The sequence below is a fragment of the Anopheles gambiae genome, chromosome 2, assembly GCF_943734735.2.
Source record: "Anopheles gambiae chromosome 2, idAnoGambNW_F1_1, whole genome shotgun sequence".
Taxonomy (NCBI): Eukaryota; Metazoa; Arthropoda; class Insecta; order Diptera; family Culicidae; genus Anopheles; species Anopheles gambiae.
This window is the reverse complement of record NC_064601.1, coordinates 20,479,206-20,505,906: the sequence shown is the minus strand read 5'-3', so window position 1 is coordinate 20,505,906 and position 26,701 is coordinate 20,479,206. Positions and strand designations below refer to the sequence as shown.

At 47.9% G+C, this 26,701-nt stretch overlaps 2 protein-coding genes across 5 annotated transcripts in view; one reads left to right on the top strand and one right to left on the bottom strand.

Moving 5' to 3' along the window:
* Window positions 1-441: 441 nt before the first annotated feature.
* On the top strand, window positions 442-9,563 carry LOC1273592 (mitogen-activated protein kinase kinase kinase 4). Of its 4 annotated transcripts, none has more exons than XM_061647809.1 (8): window positions 442-912; window positions 3,102-3,293; window positions 4,033-5,616; window positions 5,683-7,945; window positions 8,026-8,314; window positions 8,398-8,504; window positions 8,581-8,760; window positions 8,842-9,563. In XM_061647809.1, exons 1-8 carry the CDS (start codon window positions 818-820, stop codon window positions 8,929-8,931), a joined length of 4,800 nt encoding a protein of 1,599 aa, XP_061503793.1. In that variant the 5' UTR covers window positions 442-817; the 3' UTR covers window positions 8,932-9,563. The 4 variants fall into 4 exon arrangements, with proteins under 4 accessions (XP_061503793.1, XP_061503795.1, XP_061503796.1 ...); XM_061647811.1 differs by lacking the exon at window positions 442-912 and adding an exon at window positions 1,563-1,716; XM_061647812.1 differs by lacking the exon at window positions 442-912 and adding an exon at window positions 2,767-2,975.
* A 69-nt stretch (window positions 9,564-9,632) lies between these two features.
* Window positions 9,633-26,701, bottom strand: part of LOC1273593 (choline O-acetyltransferase) — a 37,453-nt gene continuing 20,384 nt past the window's right edge. The window contains exons 2-9 of the mRNA XM_312586.6: window positions 15,926-16,005; window positions 15,392-15,750; window positions 15,155-15,332; window positions 14,423-15,084; window positions 13,769-13,891; window positions 13,469-13,691; window positions 12,949-13,149; window positions 9,633-12,561 (exon numbers count right to left, since the gene is read on the bottom strand). Coding sequence (XP_312586.6) covers window positions 12,367-12,561; window positions 12,949-13,149; window positions 13,469-13,691; window positions 13,769-13,891; window positions 14,423-15,084; window positions 15,155-15,332; window positions 15,392-15,750 — 1,941 coding nt within the window. The 5' untranslated portion in view covers window positions 15,926-16,005 and the 3' untranslated portion in view covers window positions 9,633-12,366. The remainder of the gene's footprint in view (window positions 12,562-12,948; window positions 13,150-13,468; window positions 13,692-13,768; window positions 13,892-14,422; window positions 15,085-15,154; window positions 15,333-15,391; window positions 15,751-15,925; window positions 16,006-26,701) is intronic.

The window sequence follows — 26,701 nt, the reverse complement described above, 5'->3', positions numbered from 1 at the left end:
TCAAGTGTTTCCATACATTTAAAATAATTTTTTAAAAAGTTACATTTCCTCGATGCTGTCAGTTGCCTTGCCAGAGCCACCCTGTGGTTAATATTGTTAGAATTTGAAGTTGTTGGTAAAGCTTTTTTTCAGACTCTTCATTATATTTTTATATGTTTAATGTTTTGAGAGAGTTTCTTGTTGACTTTCTAAAAGATTTCAAGGTTGCTTATAGCATGTTATAATTGAGGTAAAATGATTTGCCATGGCTCATGTCTGATATACGTGCTATTATTGAATTTATTATGGGATTATTTTGTCTAAAATCAACCTCAACTAAGCTCTAACATCATTTTCATCTAAAACAAGCAATTCGTCGTGCGGCAAAAGAAAATCAACGTAAAATTGCTATCCCCTGGCAAAAATGCTGGCAGTGTGTTTTGACAGCTCGAAAACATTTTTTTTCTTCTTCTTTGGTTTGACAGCCGCTCGAACTTGCAGCTTGTTGTTTTGGTGTCATCACCCGAACTGCAACAGCTGGGAAAGTTGGGTACTGCACGCGAAAACGACCTGCTGCGCGCTGTGCACACGGTGGCATTACGTAGAAAGGCTGGGTGAAAAACCTGTACAAGTTTCCAATTTGCCCCAGGTTGGCCGTTTTGTGCTGCGCCCGCCACAATGTACGCCCGACGGCAGCCTCAAAGCATTGCAATCGGTTGGTGAGCATATCGTGTGCTGGTAGGCGGAAGACGAAGGAGCAGGAGGGTGATCAGTACGGCGATTGTGTCGTCAGCACGGGGGGGTCGCTCCGACGGTACATTCTGCCCCCGGCCGAACGATGGCCGATGCGGATTGGAAGCAGCGGGTCGGAATACCGATTGATTTTAGCACCGACGAGGATGAGGACAGTGACAGTACCGAGACGGTCTGCAGGTAAGTGTTGTGCCCAGTGCGTAACATACGGAACCAGACAGTGCTAGCACTATACTATACCCATCATACGGTTGGGTGGATAGGAGGGGGAGGACAAGCCCGCCGAAGAGTATTGCTAAACAAACAAACGAAACGGCCCGAAGGTCACGATGAATGATGGGCGGCAAAAGGGTGATAGCGTGTGTCTTGTAGGATTTTTTGTGGTGGCATTTACACGATTGAACGATGCGTCGTTTCAGCAGTAATGGACGCGGTGCGACGGTATGCAGCTTGGACCGCTTACCCCCTGCTCCCTCCATAAATGCATAATGAACGTGTGTAATTCGATCGCGAACGGCCTGTGGCGCAAAAATAGCCCATGGCGGGCTCTAGCAGGCGGCACCAACCACCACCACCACTATTTCAGCCAGAAAGTTGAAGGGATCGCGTGAAACGTGTTAGTGAAGGCACTCCAAAATCTACTTCGTCAGCTAATTTAGGGCATTACCACCGGGTAGAAACGGGCTGATAGGGTTCAGCGTAACATATCCCCCTTGCCACTCAACCCGCTTTGCGCATTGTTTGTCGTCACAATTAGCGCAAAGAGATCGGCTGGCGCTGTGTCGCTACTGTGTCGACGGCAGTGCGTTGCCACCGTGCGGACGGGAGTGTAGTGAAATCTCTAATATAGCCCTATAGCGGTTGATTTTCCGTGCGTGTTTGTGTGTTTGTGAGGTTTCATTAAAACAAAATTAATACCTGTCCTCCCCACCCCCTGGTCCATGATAGCGAGATACACGATCTTATCGGGAGGACCGGGAAAAGGTCAGTGACAATGTTCCATCAAGTCCCACAGCCGCGATATCAGCCCACAATCCACTTCAAATGGTGATCCGGGGCTGGGTGAGGACAGTGTACAATCAATCGCCGGTTTTTTTGTTTTTTTTTCGGATGGAAGGTTGTGTTTTTGCAGCATTTGTCCGGGAGACGTTGATACTGATCGTGTGCCACACCGGGAAGACAAAGGGCGGGGGGATGCGGGCATGGATCGGGCGCATTGTATCGTGTTGTATAATTAATGATAAGCGATCAGAGGATGGGAAGTAATACACGGCACTACTACCACCCACCCCCCCCACCCCTCTTGGCACACTATCTAGGCGATAGCGCGAATTAACGCGTGAACGGGACACGTGTCGGTGCCGGCAAAAACGCGTACTAGTGGCGGCGACGATGTGGCGCTGTGTTAGTTTGCGCCCCCTTTGTACATATCGTACGTAACGTGTGAGCTTGCTGCTTAAAAAGTTGCTGCTAAAAGAGCGGCTACGATCAATACAGCGTATTCTGCCTGATTGTCTTGTGACGTTCAACCGATCGAACTGCCGGTGACGTATGCAATATGGACATTTCCATTTTTCTAATGCCAAGCAACGCTTACTGGAATGCTTTGTGTGTGCGATCTGTGTAATCTCTTGATGCTTTCTTGTTTAGCCAAAGCACACACATACACACACAACACACATTCGTCAGCTGGATCAACAGTTGGGTGACATTATTCATCAAAATCGCATTGCCCGGCTCGGAAAATCCCTTCCATATTGCAGCTAGCTACAATGTAATGTTGGATCCTCTCTCTCTTTCCTTCTTGCCCGGTCCATAAAGCGATCAAACTGTATGTCCTAGGTTCGGTATCGGGTTTTCTACCAATGGCTTGTCGGTTTACGCATACAACACGTCTAGAAAAAAGGGAAGCAAAAGAAACCCCCCGATCTCACCGTCGTGAAGGAGACCTACACAATACCTTTACCTCGCCGGGCAGTGTCCAGTGGGCAGGAGCAGCAGCAGGCAATACACACATCGTGCGCTTGATGATAAGATAAGAACCTTGTCTTGATTTGGCTGCTAGAGCGCGAAACAGCCCGACCCAACACCTTCTTTTTGGTGTCTGTGCTGCTGCCGGGAGGGTTACCGCGTATCGGTTTAGTTCGCGTTTACCGTCCGCCACCATCGGCAACCCGCTGTGTGTCCGTTTGTTTGTGGGAAATAGCAAAGAAAGTGGAAATTCTTCCCTTGCTTTTACAACAGCGCGTTTAAGTGCGTTTGAACCACCACACACACACACACTTTCGATCGAACTCGGACGCACATCCGGTCCAGCTGCTGTACCACCATTCGTTACATGTGCTTCTTCTTTCCCCTTTTTTCCCCAGCAATACCGAACCGGGCGCCACGCGACAGTTCCGCGGGGAGGAATTTGCCGATTCGACCGAGTCGCAGGAGCTGGAGGAAGCGCTACACGCGTCGTCCATCGACGAGGTGCTGAATCAGTGGGCCGATCAGTATGGCAGTACGCCGCCGCGGACGCGCATAAAGAACAAAAACCGCAGCAGCAAGCAAAGGATGTGAGTATGGTGGTGTTGCGGTGGGGGAGGGGGGGGGGGGTGAAGGGATGCCACACTGCCATGCTTTTATTGCCGATTGGATAGTGCAAAGACGTGCCTTTTCCCCCCTTTTTTACGGTGGTTCGTGGGACGTCCGGGGTCCGATCGATCGCTATGGAAGCGTAGCTAGACGCAACGAGCAAACATACACAGGCACACACATGAAGTAAAAAACGGATCAAAAGTGCATTGCTTGAGTGTGATTAGATAAAAATTGCAAACGACTGTCAAGCGCAACAAGACGGCGTTTAAAAATAGGCGCTCGATAGCCTGCAAGGAAGTGTGTGTTTTCGTTCCACTCCTAAGATTACCGTTTTTAAATAGCAAAACCCCGTGCGCCTGTATGTGTAAGAGCGATTAGAAGTGGTGCTGCAATTGATATACTTGTTTGAAGTTTCTGTTACACATTTACACAATTTTTCTGTTAAATGATAGCAACACACATAATCGACAGAAATACACACGTTTTCAAGAGTATAATGTTTAGCCGAGTATTAAACTAAGGCCATGATGATTCATCAAAAACCGAATGGAGTTCGTTTTCCTTCTATTTGTTGACGTTATCAGATTAGAAATCAATTGTGGTCACGCGTAAGACTTGTGTGTATATTTGCGTTAAAAAAGTCATGCTGATCTTGTGTACACATTTATGTTTAAATTCAATTTTAATACCCCCTCTTTTGCTCTATTTTTTCCCCAGGGAGGGAACGGTGAAGATGCGTACGGGTGGTGGCCGTTTGGCCCGCCCGCGAACCGACCGGCGCAACACCGTCGACTGCGCCCTGCTCAACCAGATGATCATGGAACCGGCGAACGGCGAGGAGAAGGTACGCAGCGACAAACGATCGACCCAGCTGCTGCGTGACTCGGAGCGAGACATAAAAATGTCGGCCGCTGCCACCGTACTGCCGCTGCGTGCGTCCGCCAACTACGGCTCGCAGCTTCCGGCTGGAGCGGGCGGGCCCGTGCTGGAGGAGCGAGCGGAAAGCTTACCACTATCGGTTCCGGGCGGACTAGGTGGGCTGGTGGCAGTCGGCAGTGGTGCGGCTGGATCGCCCGCCCCGCCGCCGACACTGATCGAGTCGTGCAATCGGTTCATGAGCGTAACGTCCCGGCCGGTTGGGTGTCGCATCTCGGCACCGCCGGTTGCGTACCGTGATGTCATCTTTAACAGCCAGCCGGGCGTTATCGAGGGTGTGGGCGGGGCGCGAACGGTCGACTGTGCGATACCGCAGAACAGGATCAACTTCCACGCGACCTTTTCCGACCTGATCAAGCTCGGTAGCGTGGACAAGGAGCGGGCGGCCCGGTCGGGCGTCCTGTCGAACGAGGAGCGCCTGTGGCAGACGCACGTGAACGATCTGATCTGGCTCGAGCTGCAGGCCTGGCATGCGGACCGGTCGATCGAGCAGCAGGACCGTTTGCTGTGCCAGGCGCGGCACGAGATCGGCGAGCTGCTGGAGGAAATTATGTCCTTTCGCTTCCAGCGCAAAACGGCCGCCGTGCGGCGGGCGGGAAGCGAAACGAGCACCGGGACGACAGCGGACAGCGGTATTGAGACGGCCACCACCACTGGTGGGAGTGGTGGCGTGGAGGGCAATCGGTTCTGCTTCGGCTGCCTGTCGATGTACTGCAAGGACTGTCTGGAGGTGCAGACGGCCGCGATGAAGCAGGTGGAGGAGTTGCTGCTGCGGCTGGAATCGAAGGAGTGCCTGTTTCCGTCGTCCCGCGCGATGGGCAGCGCGTTCCCGGTGTACCAGAGCGAAGCGTTTGTGAACCGCGTGAAGGCGATGTGCCTGTGGTACAATATGACGCGCCAGCACCGTATGACGCTGCTGATACTGGGCAAGCTGCTCGCCCGGTTGCAGGGTCCGTCGAAGAAGGAATCGTCCATCCATTGGCCCATCATGGAGCACCATGCGGATGGGTCGTCCTCGTCGTCGGTGCAGGATGAGAGTGGTAGCAGCGCGGACAGTGGAGCACATTACAGTGCGAACGGAGGCGGTGGCAGCACGTCCGGGTCGGGATCGGGCACAAGCAGTAACTGCTCGAAGCGGGTCCAGTTTGCGGACGGTGGTGGATGCTGTGCAGGCGATGGCAGCGCGTCCGAGAGCGTGAACAGCGACGAGACGGACTTTTCCGATCTGTCGCTTAACCGGGAGCGACCGTATCCGGGCGACACCGAGTACGGGCGGTACATGAACAATTTAAACTTTTACAACGAACACACACTGACGGAGCTGTCGGCTCAGTCGGCCTCAAGCATGGGAAATGCCTTATACCGGTGAGTTGGAAATGTAAGTTTTGGCGAAGCTCTCGTTTGACTAACCCCTTCTTCCCTTTCTTTCAGAAAATACATCGAAAATGTGCTGAAGTGTCGTGGCTTGGGCAAATCGCTCACGTTCCTGCACCGGCTGCACAACGTGGTGCTGCGCAAGGCACAGCTGACGCTGGAAAAGCCGGGCCGCCAGCAGGAGGACGACTGCCTGTTCGACGAGGAGGATGTGCCGTGCATAGAGCCGCCGCTCGAGCGCGAACAGGAGATCGAGCTGCGCCGGTACGGCGCGTGGAGCGAGGAGGCGAAGCAGCTCAACCTTCCCTCGTACGTGTCCGCCTTCCTGTTCCTGTCGCTCATCCCGCTCGAGGTGATACACGAGTTTCTGAAGATGCGGCTCGAAACGCGCCCGAAGCAACCGAACCCGCTCAGCCTCGAGCAGCACATCAAGGAGCTGAAGGAGGGCCTCACGCTCGCCATGATACACCGGGAGCGGTTCCAGAAGCACATCAACACGGTGCTGTCCGATCGGGAGCAGGAGCTGAACAAGTACATGCACCAGATGGAGCTGTTCGACGACACGGTGCGGAACATTTTCGAGCTGTACCTGGAGCTGTGCGAACAGTGGATACTGGACACGGTGCCGGAGGGCCACCAGAAGGCGGTGCTGGATGAGGAGTGGCGCTTTACCAAGCTCATCAGCCCGATGATACCGCGGGAGCACGGACCGGCGGCTCGGCGGTTCTGCAGCATCGTCGAGCGGGTGCTGGAGCGCACCGGGAGCGATATGATGCGCCAGCTGAAAGAGCTGATGGAGAAGAGCCAGCAGATCGACTCGACGACGGATGGCAAGAAGTGGCAGTTCTTTGCGCTGTGCCGCGAGACGCAGCGCATGTTTACGGTGTCGCGCGAGAAGGCACTGAAAACGATGGCGTTCGCCAAGACGCTGTTCCGTGATCTGGAGCATGCCGACTTCCATCGCGATCACTGCGAGGACGACTCGGAGAGCGAGCTGCTCAACGGCGGTGACGATGGTGACGATCTCGAGCTGGTCGGTGTGGTGCTGCGCAGTGGCAGCTTGCGGCGCAGTGCGCGAGGCGCACCCGATGCGGCGAACCCGATTGGCCACACGCGCAGCCCCGTCTGCTCGGAGGTGGTGGAAAGCTTGCAGATGCTGAAACGAAACGCGCTGCTGCTGCGCAACAAGCTGGCGGCCGTGATCGAGGAGCTGCAGCTGCTGTGTTCGGACGAATCGCTGGAAGAGTTCGACGAAATCGACCGTCTCGGGGCGCTGACGCGGGTGCGCGAGATACTGCACCAGGGGTACAAGTTTGGGTTCGAGTACCACAAGGATGTGGCGCGGTTGTACGAGACCAGGCTGAACAACTGCCGGGACGGCGAGTCCGAGCTGATGCTGGCCAAGGCGATCATACAGTTCGCGAAGCTGTGGATGAACTTTGTGATGGAGCGGTGCGAGCGGGGGCGCGGTCTGCGGCCCCGGTGGGCGAACCAGGGGCTGGAGTTTCTGATTGCCGCCTGCGATCCGCTCTGCACCAGCCACCTGACCGATGCGGAGTTTGAGGATTTGAAGCTCAAGATGGACGCATGCATCTCGCACGTGATCGGTAACATACGCGAGCCGGAGCGCATACGCAAGTCGCCGCGGTCGCGCAAATCGTCACCGTCACCGTCGGCAGCAGCAGTAGCAGCAGCAGCGGTGGCGGGCGGTGGCACGCCCACCGTAACGACGGGCCGGGCCTCGATTCCGATGGTTAACTTGCCGAGCAAAAGCTTCCAGAATCAGCTCAGCCTGCGGGAGGACGGCGTGATGCTGCGCACAAACAGCCCGATCGAGGCGGCCGACCTGTACCGCAAGCAGACGTCCTGCGATAACGTGACCGAGGTGAAGTTGCGCGTCCCCTCGACTCCGAACGCAGCATCGCTGGTGGCGGGGGAGCTGTGCGTCCACGGTACGCGCCCGCTGCGCCAGCTGCGTGTGCGCGACGCGGTAAACAAGCTCGACTGCGAGCTGGACGAGTGGCTGCGGGAGCGAAACCTGATCGGAAATGTGAAAGAAATTAGCTACTACAGCCGCACGCTCAACCGGGCGCGCAGCGTCAACTTTAGCTGGCACCGGGGCATCAAGATTGGGCAGGGCCGGTTCGGCAAGGTGTACACGGCGGTGAACAACTCGACCGGCGAGCTGATGGCGATGAAGGAGATCGCCATACAGCCGGGCGAAACGGCCGCCATACGGAAGGTGGCGGAGGAGCTGAAGATTTTCGAAGGTATCAGCCATCAGCACCTGGTGAAGTATTACGGAGTGGAAGTGCACCGGGTAAGTGGACCAGGGGTGGCGCAAGAAGACGGCAATCATTATGTGTGTAATAATCATGTTCGTTTCATTTGTTTTCGCAGGAAGAGCTGATCATTTTCATGGAACTCTGCCCGGAGGGTACGCTCGAGAGCTTGGTCGAGCTGAACGGTGGACTGCCGGAAGCGCAAACGCGTCGCTACACGCACCAGCTGCTGTCGGCCGTCGCCGAGCTGCATCGGAACGGCGTCGTGCACCGGGACATCAAAACGGCCAACATATTCCTGCACAAGGACGGCAACTGTTTGAAGCTGGGCGATTTCGGCTCGGCCGTCAAGATACAGGCCCACACCACGATGGCGGGTGAACTGAAGGGATACGTCGGGACGCAAGGTAAGCGGAAAGGTGTAGTGTTTTACTACAGTACAGTGTCTTAATTGTTGTGTCTACTTGTTTGTTTTTTGTTTACTCCGCAGCGTATATGGCACCGGAAGTGTTCACACGCAACAACACGGAGGGGCATGGCCGGGCTGCCGATATCTGGTCGGTTGGTTGTGTCGTGGTGGAAATGTCATCGGGACGGGTAAGTAGATCCGGGTTCGATTGGTTTGCAATTTTCGCTCTCTTTAACTGCTTTTCATTCCAAATCCCTCCAACAGCGACCGTGGCATCAGTTTGATTCGAACTTTCAAATCATGTTCAAAGTGGGCATGGGCGAATCGCCCGAAATTCCAGAAAATCTCTCCGAAGAGGGCAAAGATTTCGTCGGCATCTGTTTGCAGCACGATCCGAAGGATCGTCAGAAGGCGGACGAGCTGCTGCAGCACATATTCTGCAAGGTAAAAAGCTTGTTCGAGGGGAGGGGGACATCGGACAAGGACGAGAAGTAACATGAATAACTACTACTCAATCTCTTGCAGTTTACTTTCTACGATCCTGAGGCAATCGACAAGAAGCTACGTGGAACATTCCGGCGGAATTTAAAGTCTACTACCAGCGCCAGCTCTTAGGACTCTTGTCGCGGTTAGCTAAGACGCGGAGGCAAATAGTCTTGGTTTGTTTACTGCTATTAGTTTTACTTAAGCTGAAAAGTTTACACTCAGAGTGTACACAGTGTTGCCTAATCACGAGGTATTCACACCAACACACGTGCGAATGAGGAACGGAAAAAGGAACAAAGCCGAAGGGAACATAATTGATGGCCAGTGCTTAATGTTTTGTCGTCGTAATGTATGTGTGTGTGTGTCCGTAAGTATGACTATATTATACATGTTTTACACCGTAGTAAGTAAAAAAAAAACAAACACTCCCCACAAACACTGCGCTATGCGCAAATAGGACTTAGTAGTACACCGACTACTTAAACATGTGTACCTCCCCAGGCCCCTATTTCTGGTTTTACTTCGTTTTTGACTGCCTCTCCACGTTCTACTGTTTTGGTTTTCGATCAAAAAGAAACTGCTGCTCTATATATACTTACGTAATTGTCAGTGATCAAACACCTATTAGATTAAGAATGAACGGGTATATTTTTAAATGTAAGAGACAGCGACAGGACCTCCAAGTTTGTACGAAGTGTTTAAACACAAAATAATACATGTAATATGTTGTGTGCAGTAATCTGCAATGCAAAAACCTAAAATATCGTGTGTACAAATATCTGAAAATTTGAACTGGAAAGAACGGAATGCAACGATAAAGCAACACAAAGTTTTGGTTTTGCTCTGCTGTACGGGTAGTTGATTTCTTTTATTATTATTGATTCATTATAGTACGTTCACTCACAACACGCACACGACCGACATTTGCGTAACAGGCTTACTGTGTAACAGGGCATGGCAGCCGATAGACCATCATGATTATGGGGCATTTTAAATTGTACTAAACACTCCAAACTCGCATTTCGAGTAGAATCCCTCAATAAGTACGTTCTGAGTAAAATGTGATTTTTACTGTTTACTTAAGCCTGTTCCATGAAGTTGGCCACGAATCGATCGTGTGCTGATACTCAAACCATATGTTACGCGGGATAAGCACAACACAGCAGTAGTCTACAGCGACAGCAGAGTTAAACACCGTTTTAAACACGTTGCTAAAAGCTAAAAGCAAGTTTAATACTCGGTATGCGCCAACCACCACCACCTGGCACGAGGCTAAGACTAACAGAAAACGCCCGTCTAAACATGTATACACACGCCACTAAATGCTAGCAATAGTTCGTACTCATTGAACAACAACACCATACTTAACACCACAGCCTAAATGGCTGCGAATAATCCCTAAACGCTATTACCACGCGCCACAGCCAAATGCATGCATTTTGCTGCTGCGTTTACTCTACCGCGCAAAACTGCAAACAGCTGCTTGCGTTAAGAGCGATGGATGCGTGGTGCGCGTGGCATCGTTGCTAAAAAATGTGACATGTGTAGGAGACACTTTGGCGGGGTCTGATCCGCTGAAGTGGTAGGATTTGTTTCGTTTTTTTCTTCCTTTACTATGCTTTTATAGAGCTGATATGTAATCGATATGTATGTTAATCGCTCCTAATGGTGTTGATATGGGTATGGCGTGCGATAGTAATGTGTCCAATGCACCGTGAAGCTCCTTCCTTGCCGGACACAACTTGCCCCAAACGATTGTAGCTAGCCAGTGCTCGAAGCAATTTTTCCAATTGACAGTGCACGTGCACGGCTTCTTTATCGGCTTCTTCTGCCACTCTCTGTTAAATTCTTCTGCACTAACCTTTCTAAACGGGAATTCACGCATTGTTCACGATGCAAACGATTATCGGTCGACACGATTGTGATGAAATCTTTCGGTTTTTCCAATATTCTAATAGTTAATAATATATATTGTTATATACGTTTTTACCTGAATCGTTCGATTCCATGCGCCTAATAATGAATGGACAAGATTATACTGTGCGGGCATATTAAATATGTATACATGTATGTATGTATATACTGAGCTCATGCCATGCCATGGAGGTGTGTGCTACTACTACTGCTACAACTATAAATGCACTGCCAACGCACATACACACACACACTTGCACCAATGTGTTTGCAGGGTGCACTATGCATTTTCCGATGCTACTTCAATAGGATAGCCTTTTTAATACGTTACTTATATACTTTGATAGTTTTGTCCTTTTTATTGTTGCGCTGTTTAACAGTAGCGCAACTCATGTAAATGGATTTTTAATCAACATGTCTGTTAAATATTTGCTACAATAATAATGACCTGCTTGAATCTGGTGTAAATAAGCCCTGAACAAAAGCACATAACATAACTGTAACGTTTAAAACGCATTCTTGGGTTTTTCCTTTACTAAAATACATCTCTGTAAGCAAGTAACGTTTCTAAGCATTTGTTTAATATAATATAAGTGTACGTTTGACCTGCTGAAAGAAAGTGGTCGCCCTGTTTCTTGTTATGCTAATAATCTTGTTTTTTTTCGATACAATGTTCCTTTTGAAGTGAACTTATTAACAACGCAACGCATGGTTTAACGCTTGCCATCAGTTGGAATGCTAAATGCTTTAGTCTCATGTTATTGGATAAATAGAGAGTGCTTTAAAATCGGGTTTCCTTTAACAACAAGAATCACAACTACATCAACAATATGCGATAGAATTAAGCAACGGATTTTAGCTGCACTTACATCATTGCTAATGTTTTACATTGGGCTTAATCAACCAAAACTTCTAATCGCGCACACACCACCCTTAAAGGGGGACGAACGTCTCACCAAACGGGTGCACGACATACGGCTGTACGCGATCAACAGAAGTGGTGTATATGTATATATATATTGCTACTACACGATTATCCAGTTTTGATGAATTGATAATAATCAATAACGGGTAAAATCACAATAATAAGCAGCGGGGGGGGGGAACGCGTGTGTAATACTATGCGAAAGCCCCACACGCCTTCAAGGGGAGAGAAATAGCAACAACAACAACAAACAAACAAACAATTCCTATCCTTCCCTTGTCCCTACGGTTGTTATAGTTTTGTATATAGTAACACTATTCGGTGGGCGGAAAGTTGCCTTCCAGCACCACCATTCCCTTACAAGCTAATGATATGTATCCGTTTCTTTGGTTGTTCCGCGATCGGTGTGAATCTTCCCGGATCTTCCCGGGAAAGATCGCACGATACGAAAGCTTTACACAGACCAATTTGGATTAAAACTGATATGTTTCGTTTTCTTGATATGTTTCATGTGTACGTCCGCTTTAGCGCACTACACCTTTGCTCCTACTGCAAGCGATCTTCACGATCTTCCTTATCCTCCGTTGCGCTCCATTCCATTCTCCGTGTTCGTGTTCGTTCGTTTAAGGCCACCGGCGATGTATAGTAGCGAATTAGTAGCGAACATGTTTGTTTTTAGTAAGAAGAAGAGGGTTTTTTTTTTCTTAAGTGTGTTATGATGCCGCTTAGGAGAGCAAATCGCGCATGGCGTCGAGCGAATCCTGCAGCGAGCGGGCGAACCGGGACGCGCTCGTCTTGTCCGACGTGAAGAAGGCCGAAAGGCAGAAGATGATTTCGTTCGGGTGCGGATTGTACGACGCACCGTAGCCGTGCGGTGTGACCGGTCCATACCCCATGAAGCTGTTGGTCGAGCAGGCCACCTAAAATATGTTGCAAGAGAGAGAGAGAGAGAGAGACGGCGCCAAGCGAATGATTGCGGGAATGAAGTAGAAGAAAAAAGTTAAGTTAATTTTAATGATACAAAACGGCGACTTTGTCCTTCCGAATTTGTTCGACGAGCTCCACGGGGAGTGACGCGAGGTTCCATATCTGTCCGAGGGTGCCGCGGGGTGCAATTGAAATGAGACAGTGGTGCAGTACCCACAGTGGTGCTTTTTGGGGAGGGGTGCATTCGGTGCGTTGGTGCAAGTAGATATCATAACGCTTATCCCGGGTGCGTGTGTGCATGGTGGGGTGCCGTCTAGTGCGTGTCATCCAAGTGCAAGTTCATCTCCTCCGTCCTTCCCCTCCCTTTCCCTACCCTGTACCTGGCTAGTGGAAAGAAGAAAACAGTTAGCAATCTTGTAACACTCGTCCGTGAAGAGCTCGTGCAAGATCCCCTCCCGCTCCCGACAGGCCTCCCTCAGCCCGAGCAGATGGATGTCGATGCCGTAGCCGAGAATGTTCTGCACCATGACCTCGGTTTGCCGGGCGGCGGCACATCGGAACAGCTCCCGCAGATGGTCCTTCTGTAGATGACAACAAGCGAAGGAAGAACAACAACAAAAAGTACCAAAAAACCAAACAAAAGAGGAAAGAAAAACCGCAACCAAGCGACGGAAAAGCATACGCACAATATTAGTCTAGCGCGAGTCTCTAGGCAACCCTCTCACATCCAAGGATGCAGCGATAGTTCGATGTGTTCGAATAGGAAGAGGTGAAGGAAGCTGGCCGAATCATAGAGGAGTTGTGTGTGTGTGCGTGTGCGTGTGTGTCCGGAGAACTCACGGGATATGGAGAATGGGAAGTAGGGGAGAGGGCGACTTTTTGCATTGGTTCTTTACATACACTGTAAATACTGAAAGTTACTTTTTTGACATCCCCGGCGGCCTCGGCACTGTAGTCGTCCTCCTTGTCGCTTTCGAGCGTCACGTTCGCGCCCTCGCCCTGGCACATCGCTTTGGCCCACTCGAGCGCCTCCAGGCTGGCGGAGCGGATGCAGTCGACCCGCCCGAGCAGGAACCGCCGGGTCGAGGCACTTTCGTACGTGCTGACCAGATGTCCATAGAGCCTGGAACGACGAGAGTGATGAGTGGGTGCGAGGAATGATGTCTGGTGAACGTTTGCATCGCTGTCCGCGCCACTTACTTGTAGTAGGCGAGCTGCAGTGCCAGCTGAATGTACACGTCCGGGCTGACCTGGCAGGCTTTGATGAAGTTCTTCCCGTACGGCTTGTACCGGTAGACGTAGAAGTCAAGATCCTCAATCCGTCTAGAATGTGAGGGGTTAAGTAGTAATGAGGTATAGCGAAGGGATTCAACTCAACTCAATGGGTTACTCAGATTTAGATTCATTAATCTCAGTGATTCCTCAAAGCGATTGAATGATACAGTGAATCTGAATCTCGATTTTTTAGATTCACCAATCTTTAGGAATCTAAATGATATCTAAAGGGTTATAAATCTCTAAAGATGTGTGCGCGTCTCTTAAGAGTATGGAATCTTTTGAGATTCATGAGTCATTGAGTATTAAATTCGTGATTCGATTCGCTTGACAAAGAAACTTGATATCATAATTTTAAATGCTAGTTCATTGCTTAGCTTTGAGAATTCATTCAGCTCACGACTCCTAATCAGAGTACCTATCCGTATCTGAAGATTCGTGATTCTCAAATGGTTCATGACTTTTAAGAGGTTCATCTTTGGTATGCAATTCGGGACTCAAATAACGACTCATTAGTGAAATTTTTGTATGAATAATTGTTTACGATGGTTACATGAAGCACAACGAGCTAAATCGTACTTATCCACCGATCGTGCCGCCTCGCGCAGCCGCCGCTCAATCTCCGGCCGGACGATCCACTCCAGCCGCTCCGGCGGTGGCAGATGGGACTGCTGCAGCTGTAGCCGGTCCGCGGTCGCCGTGCCGGGGCCATCCTTCGCCGTCGCCGCCTCGTCGATGCGCTTCAGAATGCCCTCCAGCAGCTGCACGACGGCGATGCCCTCCGACGGCGAATGCTCGTAGCAAAGGCCCCACGTGCCGTCGTTGCAGATGATGAGCTGCATCGTCTTGTCGAACCACCGGTTGGCCGTGTTGCACGCACTGCCCCCGCCGTGTATCATCTCGTGCGCCATGTTGCTTTCGTCCCGGCCGCCCGCATAGTGTGCCCCGGCCGGTGACCCATTGAAGCCGCGCGCATTGTACGACAGCGGGATCGGCTCGTCGATGCACATCACGACCAGCGCCGTCTCGATCAGCTCAATGTTGCGGGCGTTCTGCTCCTCCAGCAGTAGCAGCTCCCGATCGGTGGCCCACTTCGGTCGCGGCTCGGTGGTAAGAATGCCGACGGTTGCCTCAGTTTCGGGCAGGCCGGGCGCTTCGTTCAGAATGTGTAGCAGCTGTGCGGCCAGCTCGTTCTCGTTCAGCCGGCCACGATCGCCCGCCTTTACCGGGACGCAGTACATCTGCGGGGGAAAAAAGGGACGGGGGATTTAGTAGAGGAAACGTGCCGTCTTACACGCGACTACTGCTTACGCGATTGCGACAGCACACAATCACGTGTGCGTCGGTCTGCTCTCCACCCGGCGGCAGGTACTGGCTGTCGCGTGGATCGCCCGGCCGGCGGCAGGAACCGAGCAGCCGGTAGTACTGTGCCATGCACAACGGTTGCCCCTTCTCGCGGGAGGTCGCCCGTTCCTGTTTCAAGCCGCCGCTGGAAAGGAAAGGAAATGGCATGAAAGCTCCAACAACGGCGTCCGGTAAGAGACCAACCCCTCGAGCATCTCCTTGTGGTCCATCAGCTGGTCGATTAGCTGGGCCGCAAACTGGGCCAGATCGTTAACGGTGGTGAACTTGCGCGGTGGCATCACCATGCCCGGGTTCGAGTTGATCGGCAGCGGGAGCGGATTGTCCATGTACATGTCGTTGAGCCAGTAGTAGTACGCCCAGTTGTCGTCGGCTTCCCGCTTCGCCTGCAGGTACTCCTGCAGGCTCGGGCCGATCGTGGCGCTAAACTGCTTAATGATCGATTTGGTCCGCTCGAGCTGTTGCGGTGTGACGATCGGTTGCAGCACCCGCACGTACTCGGCCATTGTTTGTTCCACCGTCGGGAGCGGTACCTTGGGTAGCATCTGGGCAGCAAGAAAAACAAAACGGTGCGTTTGCGATGAGTAATGGGTCATTGTGGCAAGTTCTTTTACATTCATGCATAGGCCTAGACGGGCTTTATTAAAACGATCGGTCGGTACGATGTTGTGCAGGCGTCGCAGTTGTTGGCCCTAGAGAACACATATACAGACCACATACCTGGGGGAATCCAAACTCGTCGGTAGCTTCCGATGTCGAGAGCCATTTCTTCGGCAGTTGCAGGATGGAGTCTTTCCATCCTGAATAGTCAGTTGGTCAGGGTGGCACGATCAATGGTTAATGCAATGTAATGAAGTCCGGACATTCCGGGATGGTGTCGATGGCGGTTAGCGTTGGTTTTGGTTGATGGTCGATCCATGGTGATGGATGGAATATGTTCAAATGAGTAAAAAAATCGAGTACAATTCGTTATTATGGGCGAAGAATCGTTTGACCCGGAGCTGAGAAATCGGTGAAAAGATCGCCGAGAAAGGGGAAGGATCGCAGGACCAGAGGGTGAGGTGGAGATGGATTAGCAATTTTGGAAAGGAATAACAAAAAAAGCATTTTAAACTTGGATGATATTCAACACACCATTGTTGAAATGGGATTTGATATGGATTGAAGATGAACCTTATAGTTTTTCGTCGCTGCATTTTGATACTATCTTCCTGGTAGTACTGACCTCAACTGCTGCTACTCGATACTTCATGTCCTGCTTCGTCAATTAGCTACAACTCAGATTGTTGCTACCGATACTCTTCTAGAACTTCTGGGTTCCCCGAAATGAAGATGAGATGAGGAGAGATGAAGGCCTTCATTGGATGCTTTTCATAACCATTCGCCAGATGTGATATAGGATATAATACGATGTGAGATGCGATAAGCGGCCATTTCATAACGTCCAGGGAGCGTCACACAAGTGTCGATTTAGGTCGGAGGTCGTGTCATAGAAACCTTACTGAAATCATTGTCCAATAAGGATCGTACTGAGTAAAGCAGATTAACAGTAAGTAAAGCAGTAGATGAACGATTTCCACAAAATTACACCAAAATTTGCTAAAGAGACTTAATTTAGTACATTTGAAATGCAAGTATACTTCACTTAGATCTTTGACTCTCCCACAAGTGTCACCGCGAGGCCACATGAGGTGAAATATACAGCGAAATGAACTATTTCACAAGCCAAATATCTGACGGATAAAGCATCATAGCAAGCAGCTGACATGCAATGTAAACAAATAACGTGTACAAAATCGTAACTAAATCCATTAAATAACTTCAATATCGAGTACTTCGTCAATTTTGAGTCAACAATTCATATTTTTTTGCAATTAGGGAATGTTCTGCTTAAGAAGATATTCTTTTTAAGTGAATTTCGAAAGCTGCTGTTGTGTCTCCCCCAGCCCTTTAACTGTATCTGACAGATATTTCGCCTGTCAAATAGTTCATTTATCGCTTTATATTTCACCTGATGTAGCCTCGCGGTCACAAGATAATCACCAAGATAAGCTAATAAACCTTCACAACTGGTCCTAGGGGCGGTCCCGTGGTACAGTCGTCAATAACATACCCGTCATGGGTTCAAACCTAGAATGGACCGTCCCCCCGTAGCAAGGATTGACTATCCGGCTGCGTGGTTATGAAAGTCTCAAAAGCCTGTATAGGCCGGCATGTCCGTGTAGGACGTTACGTCGAATAGAAGAAGAACTGGTACTGTTGGGATGCTGAGGGTCAAAATAACCCATTCTTCAAGACAAAAATTGACTTATTCAGCAATTCAGGGAGGGATATTGGTAAAAAGATTCTTCACATCCCTCCAGAACCGTCTATAACACAATGGAAAACAACCTGTTTCTATCTAAACTTTACTCCCAATTTCCCCTATTATATCGACCCAGGCGACGTCGAACCCTATTTCCCGTTTGTATTGTCCCCCAGTCCCATTCCAACGCAAAAACAATACCAAACCATTCCAGCAGCAATCAAAACGACATAAAAATAACATTTCACGCCACGCGCGTTCTTCATCTTGCGACCGAACGGCTCAATACTGTTTTTCGTTTGAATGCAGATACAGACTCGTCACCACCACACACACAGCAGCATGACAGACTGTTTCACCCCAACGCGGATAATATGGCACGTTGCAGGTGACATTAGATGAAATGGTTTGCTCCCCCCCCGGATAAAAACGCCAGCACAGTGCAGGAAAGAAGCAAAAGGGAAGCCTTTGCCGCTGCCCTACGTTCAATACGGAATTAACAACGTTTGTTTGATGTTGTTGCCAACTGGTTGCAAACGGTGGATTCATGCAGTGAGAGAGCCCCCGTAGGGCGCGCCGCACGTCCACGGGAGGAGGACTTTAGCCGGTGCGGATTAAGACACCACGCACCTACACCACGTGGCGGTCGATGGCGTCCTGCTGTGTGATATTGGCCGACTGGAGACTGGCGAAAAAAAAGAAACACAACGAGGTGGAAAACCTCGTGGTGAGATTATTGCAGCACCAGAAGGATTTACGATTTACGCGGAATGGAAGCGGTAAAGTCTAAAAATATGATCGACATTTTCAAAGCGTCTGTTCACACCTTGTTGGCATCATTTATTAAATTCGCTTTTAATAATGATTTCAGGAAAAGAAGAACGAGTACTAGCAGATTTTAAAATCTTTGCAGAGAAAATTGATTTTCCACTTAAATCCGGTTCTTTTCATCCTTCCTTTGTGGCTGAAGGACGATAAAGCAGTCAACTCTTTGAGCAAAGTAATGATGAAACTTAATCCGCTTGATCGCAAAGTTCCTAAAGTTGGTGGCGAAGTGTTGGTGCATCCTGCCTTGGACGGTTGCACTTCCTTCCATTGCATCGTGGCGATTGTAACGTACCAACCATGCACAACTAACAGCAGCAGCAGCAGCATCGATGGATCGGCAAACGGATATGGATGGTATAGATGGATCCCATTCTCTCTCTCTCTCTCTCGCTCCATCTTGCCCTCTCTTCCCCACTTTCTGCGAGTCAAAAAGTTTGTCTACAGCTGAGGGTTATCTTTTCCCACCGGCAGGCAGCCCCACGTTCACATGCTGTGGAAGATTGAATTTTCCTCTAACGAAGCAAGCTTAGCCAACGGTTTAACCATGTGCTACCGAAACACGGCTGCTGATGCTCGGATTTCACCCATTGTGCGTGCGTGTGTTTGTGTGTATGCGGAAGTCCTTCAATTGTTGGCAGAAATTGAAAACGGTTTTCTGTTCGCCAATTTTTGTGCCACAAAGCAGGCTGTGCTTGTGAAATTGAAGCTGGCGTGTAATCCCAAACCATCACTACTACCGCCAGCAGCACTTCATCTTCAGCCCAAGTGGAGTGGTGACCAGCTTGTTGGTGTGGTGGTGGTACCGTGTACTATCACCTTTAATCAATCCTGTGTAAAGGAGGCGGACGAGTGGGATCAGCCCTTGGAAACACGAACACACGCACACACACGCGCATTCTGCTTCAAGTGTGGCAAGAGGCTGCTGCTGCTACTGGAGGCTCTCTTACTCCTGCGTGAAGATACTCCGTAGTGGCCCAAAATCAATGGTGCTTGAAGTGAAGGATTTGCCTTTGCCAAGGGGCAGGGAGGTGAGCTACTTTTGTTCGTAGACGTGTATAGTAAAAACCGAAAAGAATGGCAACCCGGAAGGCCAGAAGAAAGAACCGCGCATGCAAGTACAAGGACAGCTCTCCTTGTTCTCGTAGGGTGACGACCGTACTTTGTACCATTCTTTGTGCTGTGTTGTCGTACATGCAGGATTCTCCTTTGTGTTGACCATTTTGTCCATCTTCCCAATCTGCGAATGTGGTTGTGAGGAGCTAAAGGCAAGCTTAGCTTTCTTCAATTCCGTTTGTAAACTCTACTTCACTACTGTGCGTACCAACCCCCAGTACGACCAACAGTGGCCGGAAAACGGAAAATTAGTGGCGATCGATTGACTGTGCAAATAAAATGCATTCAACGGCAGACGGTAAGGGGGAGGTTGAGGCTGTCTATTTGGCTTGTCGGTGTGATTTCAGCTTGACCTTTTGCGAGTGAAATTTTAACCGGAAGAAGGGGGTTGCTGCTGTGTCAAAAGAGGTGACAAGAAAAGGTTATTGTTAATGATGTTGTCTACTTTTAAATGTTAAATTTTTGTTTTATTATTTTCGTTTTAGACTTGTATTATTCTCGATGATATTGCAAAGGAAACACCCAACATGTTTCTATTAAGCTTGTGTAAAAATCAATTTCATTTCTATTTTGTACAATGATAAAGGTTTAATCAATTCTCGCATAATTTAAAGCTGAAATTTAGGAGAATAAAAAAGAGCTAAGACCGAGTTTTCCCTAAAGTCTTGGGTTTTCTGTTTACCCACCGCTCTCACCACCGTGTGCGTTTTGAGCAACATTACCTTTTCGTTGCGTAGTCGTGTAACTACGCCCAAACGCGTGTGGCGTCCCCGTGGCACGTGTAACACCAACCACCCGCTCTCACCACCATCGGCTACCATTTAACCATCCAGACACGTGTGTATGTAGCAGGTAAATATACATGACGAGAATCTAAATCATCGTCCCCCTCGTTCTCTCTCTCTCCCTCTCTAAATCTCTCCCTAGTGAAACATGAAACGAAATACCGTTTGCCAAACCGTTAAATGAAACTCCCCACCCGTCAAATTGGATAAAATATACACGCACACACACATTTGCTTCAGGCTAGTAAAGCTAGAGTAAACTCTCCGTGCCAAACCCAATAGGAGCAGGTTTTGGTGGCTGTTCTTTACGTCCTAACGTAGCTCAACTCTGTTCAAAAAACGTTCGAGTTATCACAAAACAATCTGTTTAATTTAAAGATATAATAGTCATTTGAGGGAGTTTTTTTCATCTATAAACTCGCCTGGAAATACGCGCCATGCGCCATGAAAGAAAGTTCGCCTTTTTTGCAGGCGACACACGGTTTCTACAGCGTTTAAACAGCTCAAACAGCCGTTCCTTCAAGACGTTTCCCTTTAAGGTAAACAGCCTGCTTACCTTAACATGTTACAGCCCATGCGAAAACCGCACCCGCCTACTGGGGTTTGATTCGTTAACGACGCAACGTTGGTGTTGTTTGTTTTCTGCCTTTCACCCTAACCTTTTTGTTTTGTGGAGGTTCTGTTCTTCCACTCCTTTGCTTGTTGTTTTCGCCTTTTAAGCGTAAACTCTTCTATACTTTCGCAAAAAGAATAGCATTAAATTATGTTCTACATTCAGCGTTGTGTTTTTTTTTCGTCTTGAAAAAGGACACAAATATTGAAAACGTGAATTTATTTTGTTTCTACGTTGAATGGTTTACGATACGGATTATTGCAGACATAAGCAGTGGTCGTTTGTTGTTGCAAGGAATATTTAAACAGAACGCATTTGGGAACGATTTTATGGCAGTGATGGAAGCGATTATTATCATGTTTAATCGGCATGCAAAGGATATGCAAATATGCTGCAGCGATTTGGTTTTATTAAAGTCATAAAAGTGAGTTTCAAAATATTGCATTTGCTCTTTCATAGTACTATGCCTCGATTTTATCCAACAGGTTACGAATTTCAACCGTAATTTTCTCTCGCACCAAGCAATTGGCGATCCTATTACAGCAAGACTCTTACTAAGGCATCTTTAAGACAACCATCCCCAAACATGCACAGTCGTTAAAAATTCCCACACTTTAGCTTACCAGCTAGGCGTAATTCGAACACAGCACTAGCATTCAGGATAAGATACAGAAATACAGGGAAAAGAAACACACCAACACAGCATCCTCTTCCCACCAAGCGTAAACCGTAAGGAAATACGATGCGGAAAACTCCGCATCAACAGCACCAGAAAAAGGGAAATGGAAAAGTTTCTTCGCCATTCGAGCCAAAAGGAGCGCAAAGTTGGTACGTGAAAATGAAGAAGTTTGTTCACCTTTTCGCACTTTCTCTGGGCTTCTATCGCTCGTACTTTGGTTTGGTGGGGTTGGTTGGTTGGTTTGATGATGTTATTCCTTGATGAAAACTGCGGCCAAAAACATCCGCAAAAGGCAACAGAATCTCAATCGGGGCGCGGCTCGGCACCGAAGTAAGGATTCCATTAGTGTTAATTAAGATATTGTTACAAATGTTCTGCTGCTGCTGAATGCTATTACTGGGCTGACAAAAGCCCCGAACAGAAGGAAAGGTAATGCTGCGTTCCGACGAGCATAAATAAAGCATGTAGTCTGGCTTTTATGTTGTACGCGTACAAGCAGCCAACTCTAGCTGGCAAGGTTCGAAAAGGTGAAGCTGCGTGAATTGACTTGCCAGTGGGGTGGGGTTTCCAGAATTTCCAGCAAAACCAGCTTCCGGCGTGTCGCAAAACGGAATCAACGGATGGAAGCTGTCCATCCGGTTGACAGCATTCAGAGCAGGGGTCGCATGTAATATATCGATTTTTATACAAATCGCTACACTACACAGCGAAAAAGGAACGGGGGCAAGTCTTTTGATCTGCAATTGCAAGGGTGGTGTGGTGGGCACAACGGATCGTGCTGGAGCGGACGACACGGGAGGATAAGCGTCGTTGCAAATGACAGGATGTAACGAGTTCAATCTGTAAGCTGCCTCTGTACGGGCTGGCGGTTAATCGACCGACAGGTGATGGTTCTTATTTTCTGGCGTTCTGGCAAATGCCTTCAGGTCGCACACGGTATGGGATGTTGGTCCGATGGTAGATGTTGCTGTAGAAATGATTTGTGATAAGCATGTCTGGAGCATTTCTCGCGGTAAAGGAAACATAAATCGACTGTCGACTGTAATTAATTAAACGCTAATTCAAGCAGAGCTGTAAGATATGCGTTGAGCAATACGTTGAGAAGCAGATTATATTTTGCTTCATTTTAGGCTAACATTTAAACAAAATTATAATAAAAAAGAAACAAATTACTGAACTCAGCTTTTAAATTTCAACATCAACACAACATAATTCCTGAAGCATAATTTTTTTTTGCGTGATTGAATAATTAGGAGCAAAAAAAAGAACCCTTTTACCAACACCGTGTCCAATTAAAAATCATACACGGCCGACCGTGGGTTGATCCAATTAGTTCGACTCTATTAAAAACATTCCCGTCCAGCATCCTTTCCCGGGTATGTTGCGGTGGGGAACTTTACGCATGTGTGGAGCACCTCACGACCATCAACTTCATCATCTAGCACCAGGAGAGGCAGATCGGCAACACCGGCAACCCGTAATGGTGTTAGAATCGAGTCAGAGTTTAATGTAATTCAATTTTTCCCCATGCGTACACTGTACACTCTCAGGCTATCGTCGGCTCTGTGTGGCTAACACACGGGGCGGATAGCTTGGTAGCCCCGAACCCGAAACTCGACTGGCTAACGTGTCTACCTACTGGGTGTTTTAAAGGGACACATAAATAGTGTTTGACACTTTTTTTATGATGGTGAAAACATTAAAGGGTTAGGAGCAAATGATTCTTTGGTTTGCTTTAAACCAGGTCAATTCACCTTAAGGGTACACCAACTCGTAGTGTGGCTCCTGGATGTTCAAATCCAATGTCAACGTTTTAAAGGAACATTCACTCACTGTCAAGGAACAGTTTTGAAAGACTCCATCATCCCATCTTTCAAGACGTTAACCACTAACTGAATAATCTGTCTGTGTCTCGTTCAATTAGTACAGGAATCCTTCCTACAGAGTTCTTCCTTCATCTGTTCGGATTATGCGGTTGATTGAAAGGACATTGGTTGTTCGTTGCGTTTTTGAAGTTGTTTTAAGCACATTTAATGTTACAAATATTACAAAATGAGCAACTTTCGGCGACAGAAGCCATCCATTTTTATCTTAAGCCAACACGTTGTAGAATCTTTACAACCGATCATAATGAATAGACGTCTAAACCACGATTATATCCAAAAATGGCAAACACCAACGAACCATTTCCACATCCCTATAACCTTGTTAGAGTTTCTTCTTTCCTTTGCTCACCACCAACACCAAAAAAAGATCCTTGCTTTATTATTATCCTTGTCAAGTGGTGGCATTGTTCGCCCGCTCGCCCACGTGTGCCCGTCGTAATTACAATCGGATAATCAGTGTGTCCAACCAAACCCACCAAAGCAACTACACTCCGGCAATAGTGCACGTGCCGCCAGCGTGATGGTTTTATTCGGGGCGAATTTCTTGGTCGGTCGAGTCTGTTCCACTCCTCTCCACCCAATTGCTAATGGCGTGACAGAATCGGTTTTGTTCCGTCCTCTTGAATGGGGTTAAGCATCATCAACCCGGCAGCGAGCAGCGTGGTGAATCGGGCCCAAGGTCTACCCCGGCACGTGCCACCAATTGTGCAGATATGCAAACGAAATGATCGATCGGAAGGGGTTTTTTGGGGGGGGGGTGCTTTGGTTGTCCCCCAACACAAATTACAGAACACATTAATTTTATAGAACGAAACAAATCGCTTGCCGCAGCAATTTAACAGTTGTCGCAGGATAAAACATCATTGCAATGTTTTGTAACAAAAAACACACACTAAAAAATAAACTAGCAAAATTAGAGCCTGGTAAACGAAAATCCGTAAACCAAACCGGTGTCTCCTAATTAAACTTCAATTTAGCATTATTTATCTTTATTATTAAGCGTGTCGGCGCTCGTTGTTTGCCATGATGTTCACCAGCAACCAGCAACAGCAACGGGCAGGAAATGGCAACGCTATAAAGGCACGATAAGCGGCGCTATTTCTTTTGTACACACCGGAAACATCCGCTGCTGCTGCTGCTGCTTTGTGCACGGCGGTACTACAGTGAACGGGAAATCCGTGGGTTTGTGTTTTAATTTATTCATTTGGTGCCGGTAGTTGAGAAAAGGGCACGCACGACCATCCAAAAAGGATTTCATCTTTGTACGGTTTCATCCGTACTGTGTTGTACATAATATGGGCGGTGGTGATGGTGGTATAATTTCCTGTTGCGGGGGATTTGTGTTCAGAGAAGGGGCGGCCACCGGCAACAGAATTGGGAGCATTCGAGGGTGGATTTAATAAAACTTTACCAATTATTGCAGTTGAGGTTTTTCGCGTAGTTGAATACGATGAATCGTGGACACTGTTTTGGATGGGGTTAGATTCGCCGTAGCCATTAGTGTAAATAATTTTGCATATTTCTAAAGAAAAAGGATGATTATACACAATAAAATACTGTATTATAAACGCTTTTGTCCGTTTTAACTAAACAAAATGTTAATTTTAAAATGAATATGACAAGAAAGATCAACCGTCTCCTGTAATACATAAAATTGCCATTAGAGGGCGCTAAATGTCTCTAGTATGCACTTTGACGTGAAACAGTACACTTAGCCCCACACATTGTCATCTCTAGCTTGATTGTCTTAAAACATAACATAATTCAATTGAAATCATACTAAAACATTCAAACTACACCCACGGGTAGATAGGTTATATTTTAATGTCGAACTAAATATGTTTATTTCAGTTATTAGCCATCATCTTCGTCTTACAGCGCTTCCTCCGGTTGTTCACCGACACTCCTTTACCCCCAGCGAATAGCTTTTCCCTGGCTCGACAAACATCAACATCATTTCCTATCGTTATTCCCCCTCTTTCTCACTGCACTTCCCCTCGTACTCATACATCAATCCCCCCCCCCGCTCCCCTCCCTTTCCCAAACCAGTCCGTTTCGAAACACGTGTCCACTTTCACACACACATACATACACATCATGCCATTTTCGTTTGAATTTGATTTAATAACCATTAAAATACAACTATTACCAACTATACCATTTTGTGGATGTTATTTTGTGTTGTTTATGTTTACTTAACTTCCATTTTCTGTCCTGGGTTGCTTTGTTGTTCTATTTGTTTTTCTTTCTCTCTCTCTCGTTTGTTCCTCTGTTTTGCTTATCTTTTTGCTTAATACGAAGTTTGGTTTTTTGTTGTTGTAATCTTAAGTTTGCAGTTGTTGAACGTGATATTTTACCATTGATATGTTTGCTGTGTTGTTTTGGTGTGTGCTGGTTTTGCATTGATTCTCCCGTACTTTGCGTACCTGGTAGAGTCGCTACTATACTGCATTTGTTTGGTGCATTTGACTTGAGAGGGAGCTTAAAAAGAACTAAAACAACATGCGCTGTTTAGGGATCTGGGGGTGTAAGTAGTCCACCCTTCCTTGATGCGGTGTGGAGGGGGGTGTCGGAAGGTGTTGATAACTACACAATCATTTTGCTGCTGATTAGTGTTTCTCCTGGCATCCATTCGTATTCAATACTGTCACATCGGAATGTGAAAAAAAACGGAACGAAAAAATGGTTTGCAGTCAAGGTCAAGGATCTCTTCCGGCCGCTCTGAGACGGCGGCGCTTTAATGCATAAGTTTCATTTGTTTTTCTATATATTTTTATGTATATATTTTGAATAGTATAATAACCCTATAACCTCTCTTCCATGTATGTTCTCGGTTCACTCGGTTGCAGTTGTTTGTTGGTTTTGTTTTGCTTTCTTTTAGCGGTGTATAAGTTAAATATGTTTTTTTGTTTGTTGTTGTATATAGATCATTATGCACCTTGCACACGCGCACACACAATCGCGCGTGTTGGGTTGGGTTGTGTATAGTAGCTTCGCAATAATGCGGTTGTTATGCTTATGCTTATCGATTGGTATAATTGCTAAAATTTGGGAGCGAGCGAACGGGGATGGTGGGTCAATATTTGTGTGTTGTCCAATACAATTTCGCCTGCTGACCCTGCCTGACGCTACTTGAAGTGGAGTGTACGTTTCTACTAACTTTTTTATGGTTTTTTGTTGTTGTTGTTTCCCACTTTTGCTTTGTTTCCGACCCAACAGCAGAACAGCAGAATTGCTTGTAAAGATTCTCAACGAAAGAGGGATAACGAAGTAAAACTAGCATAAAA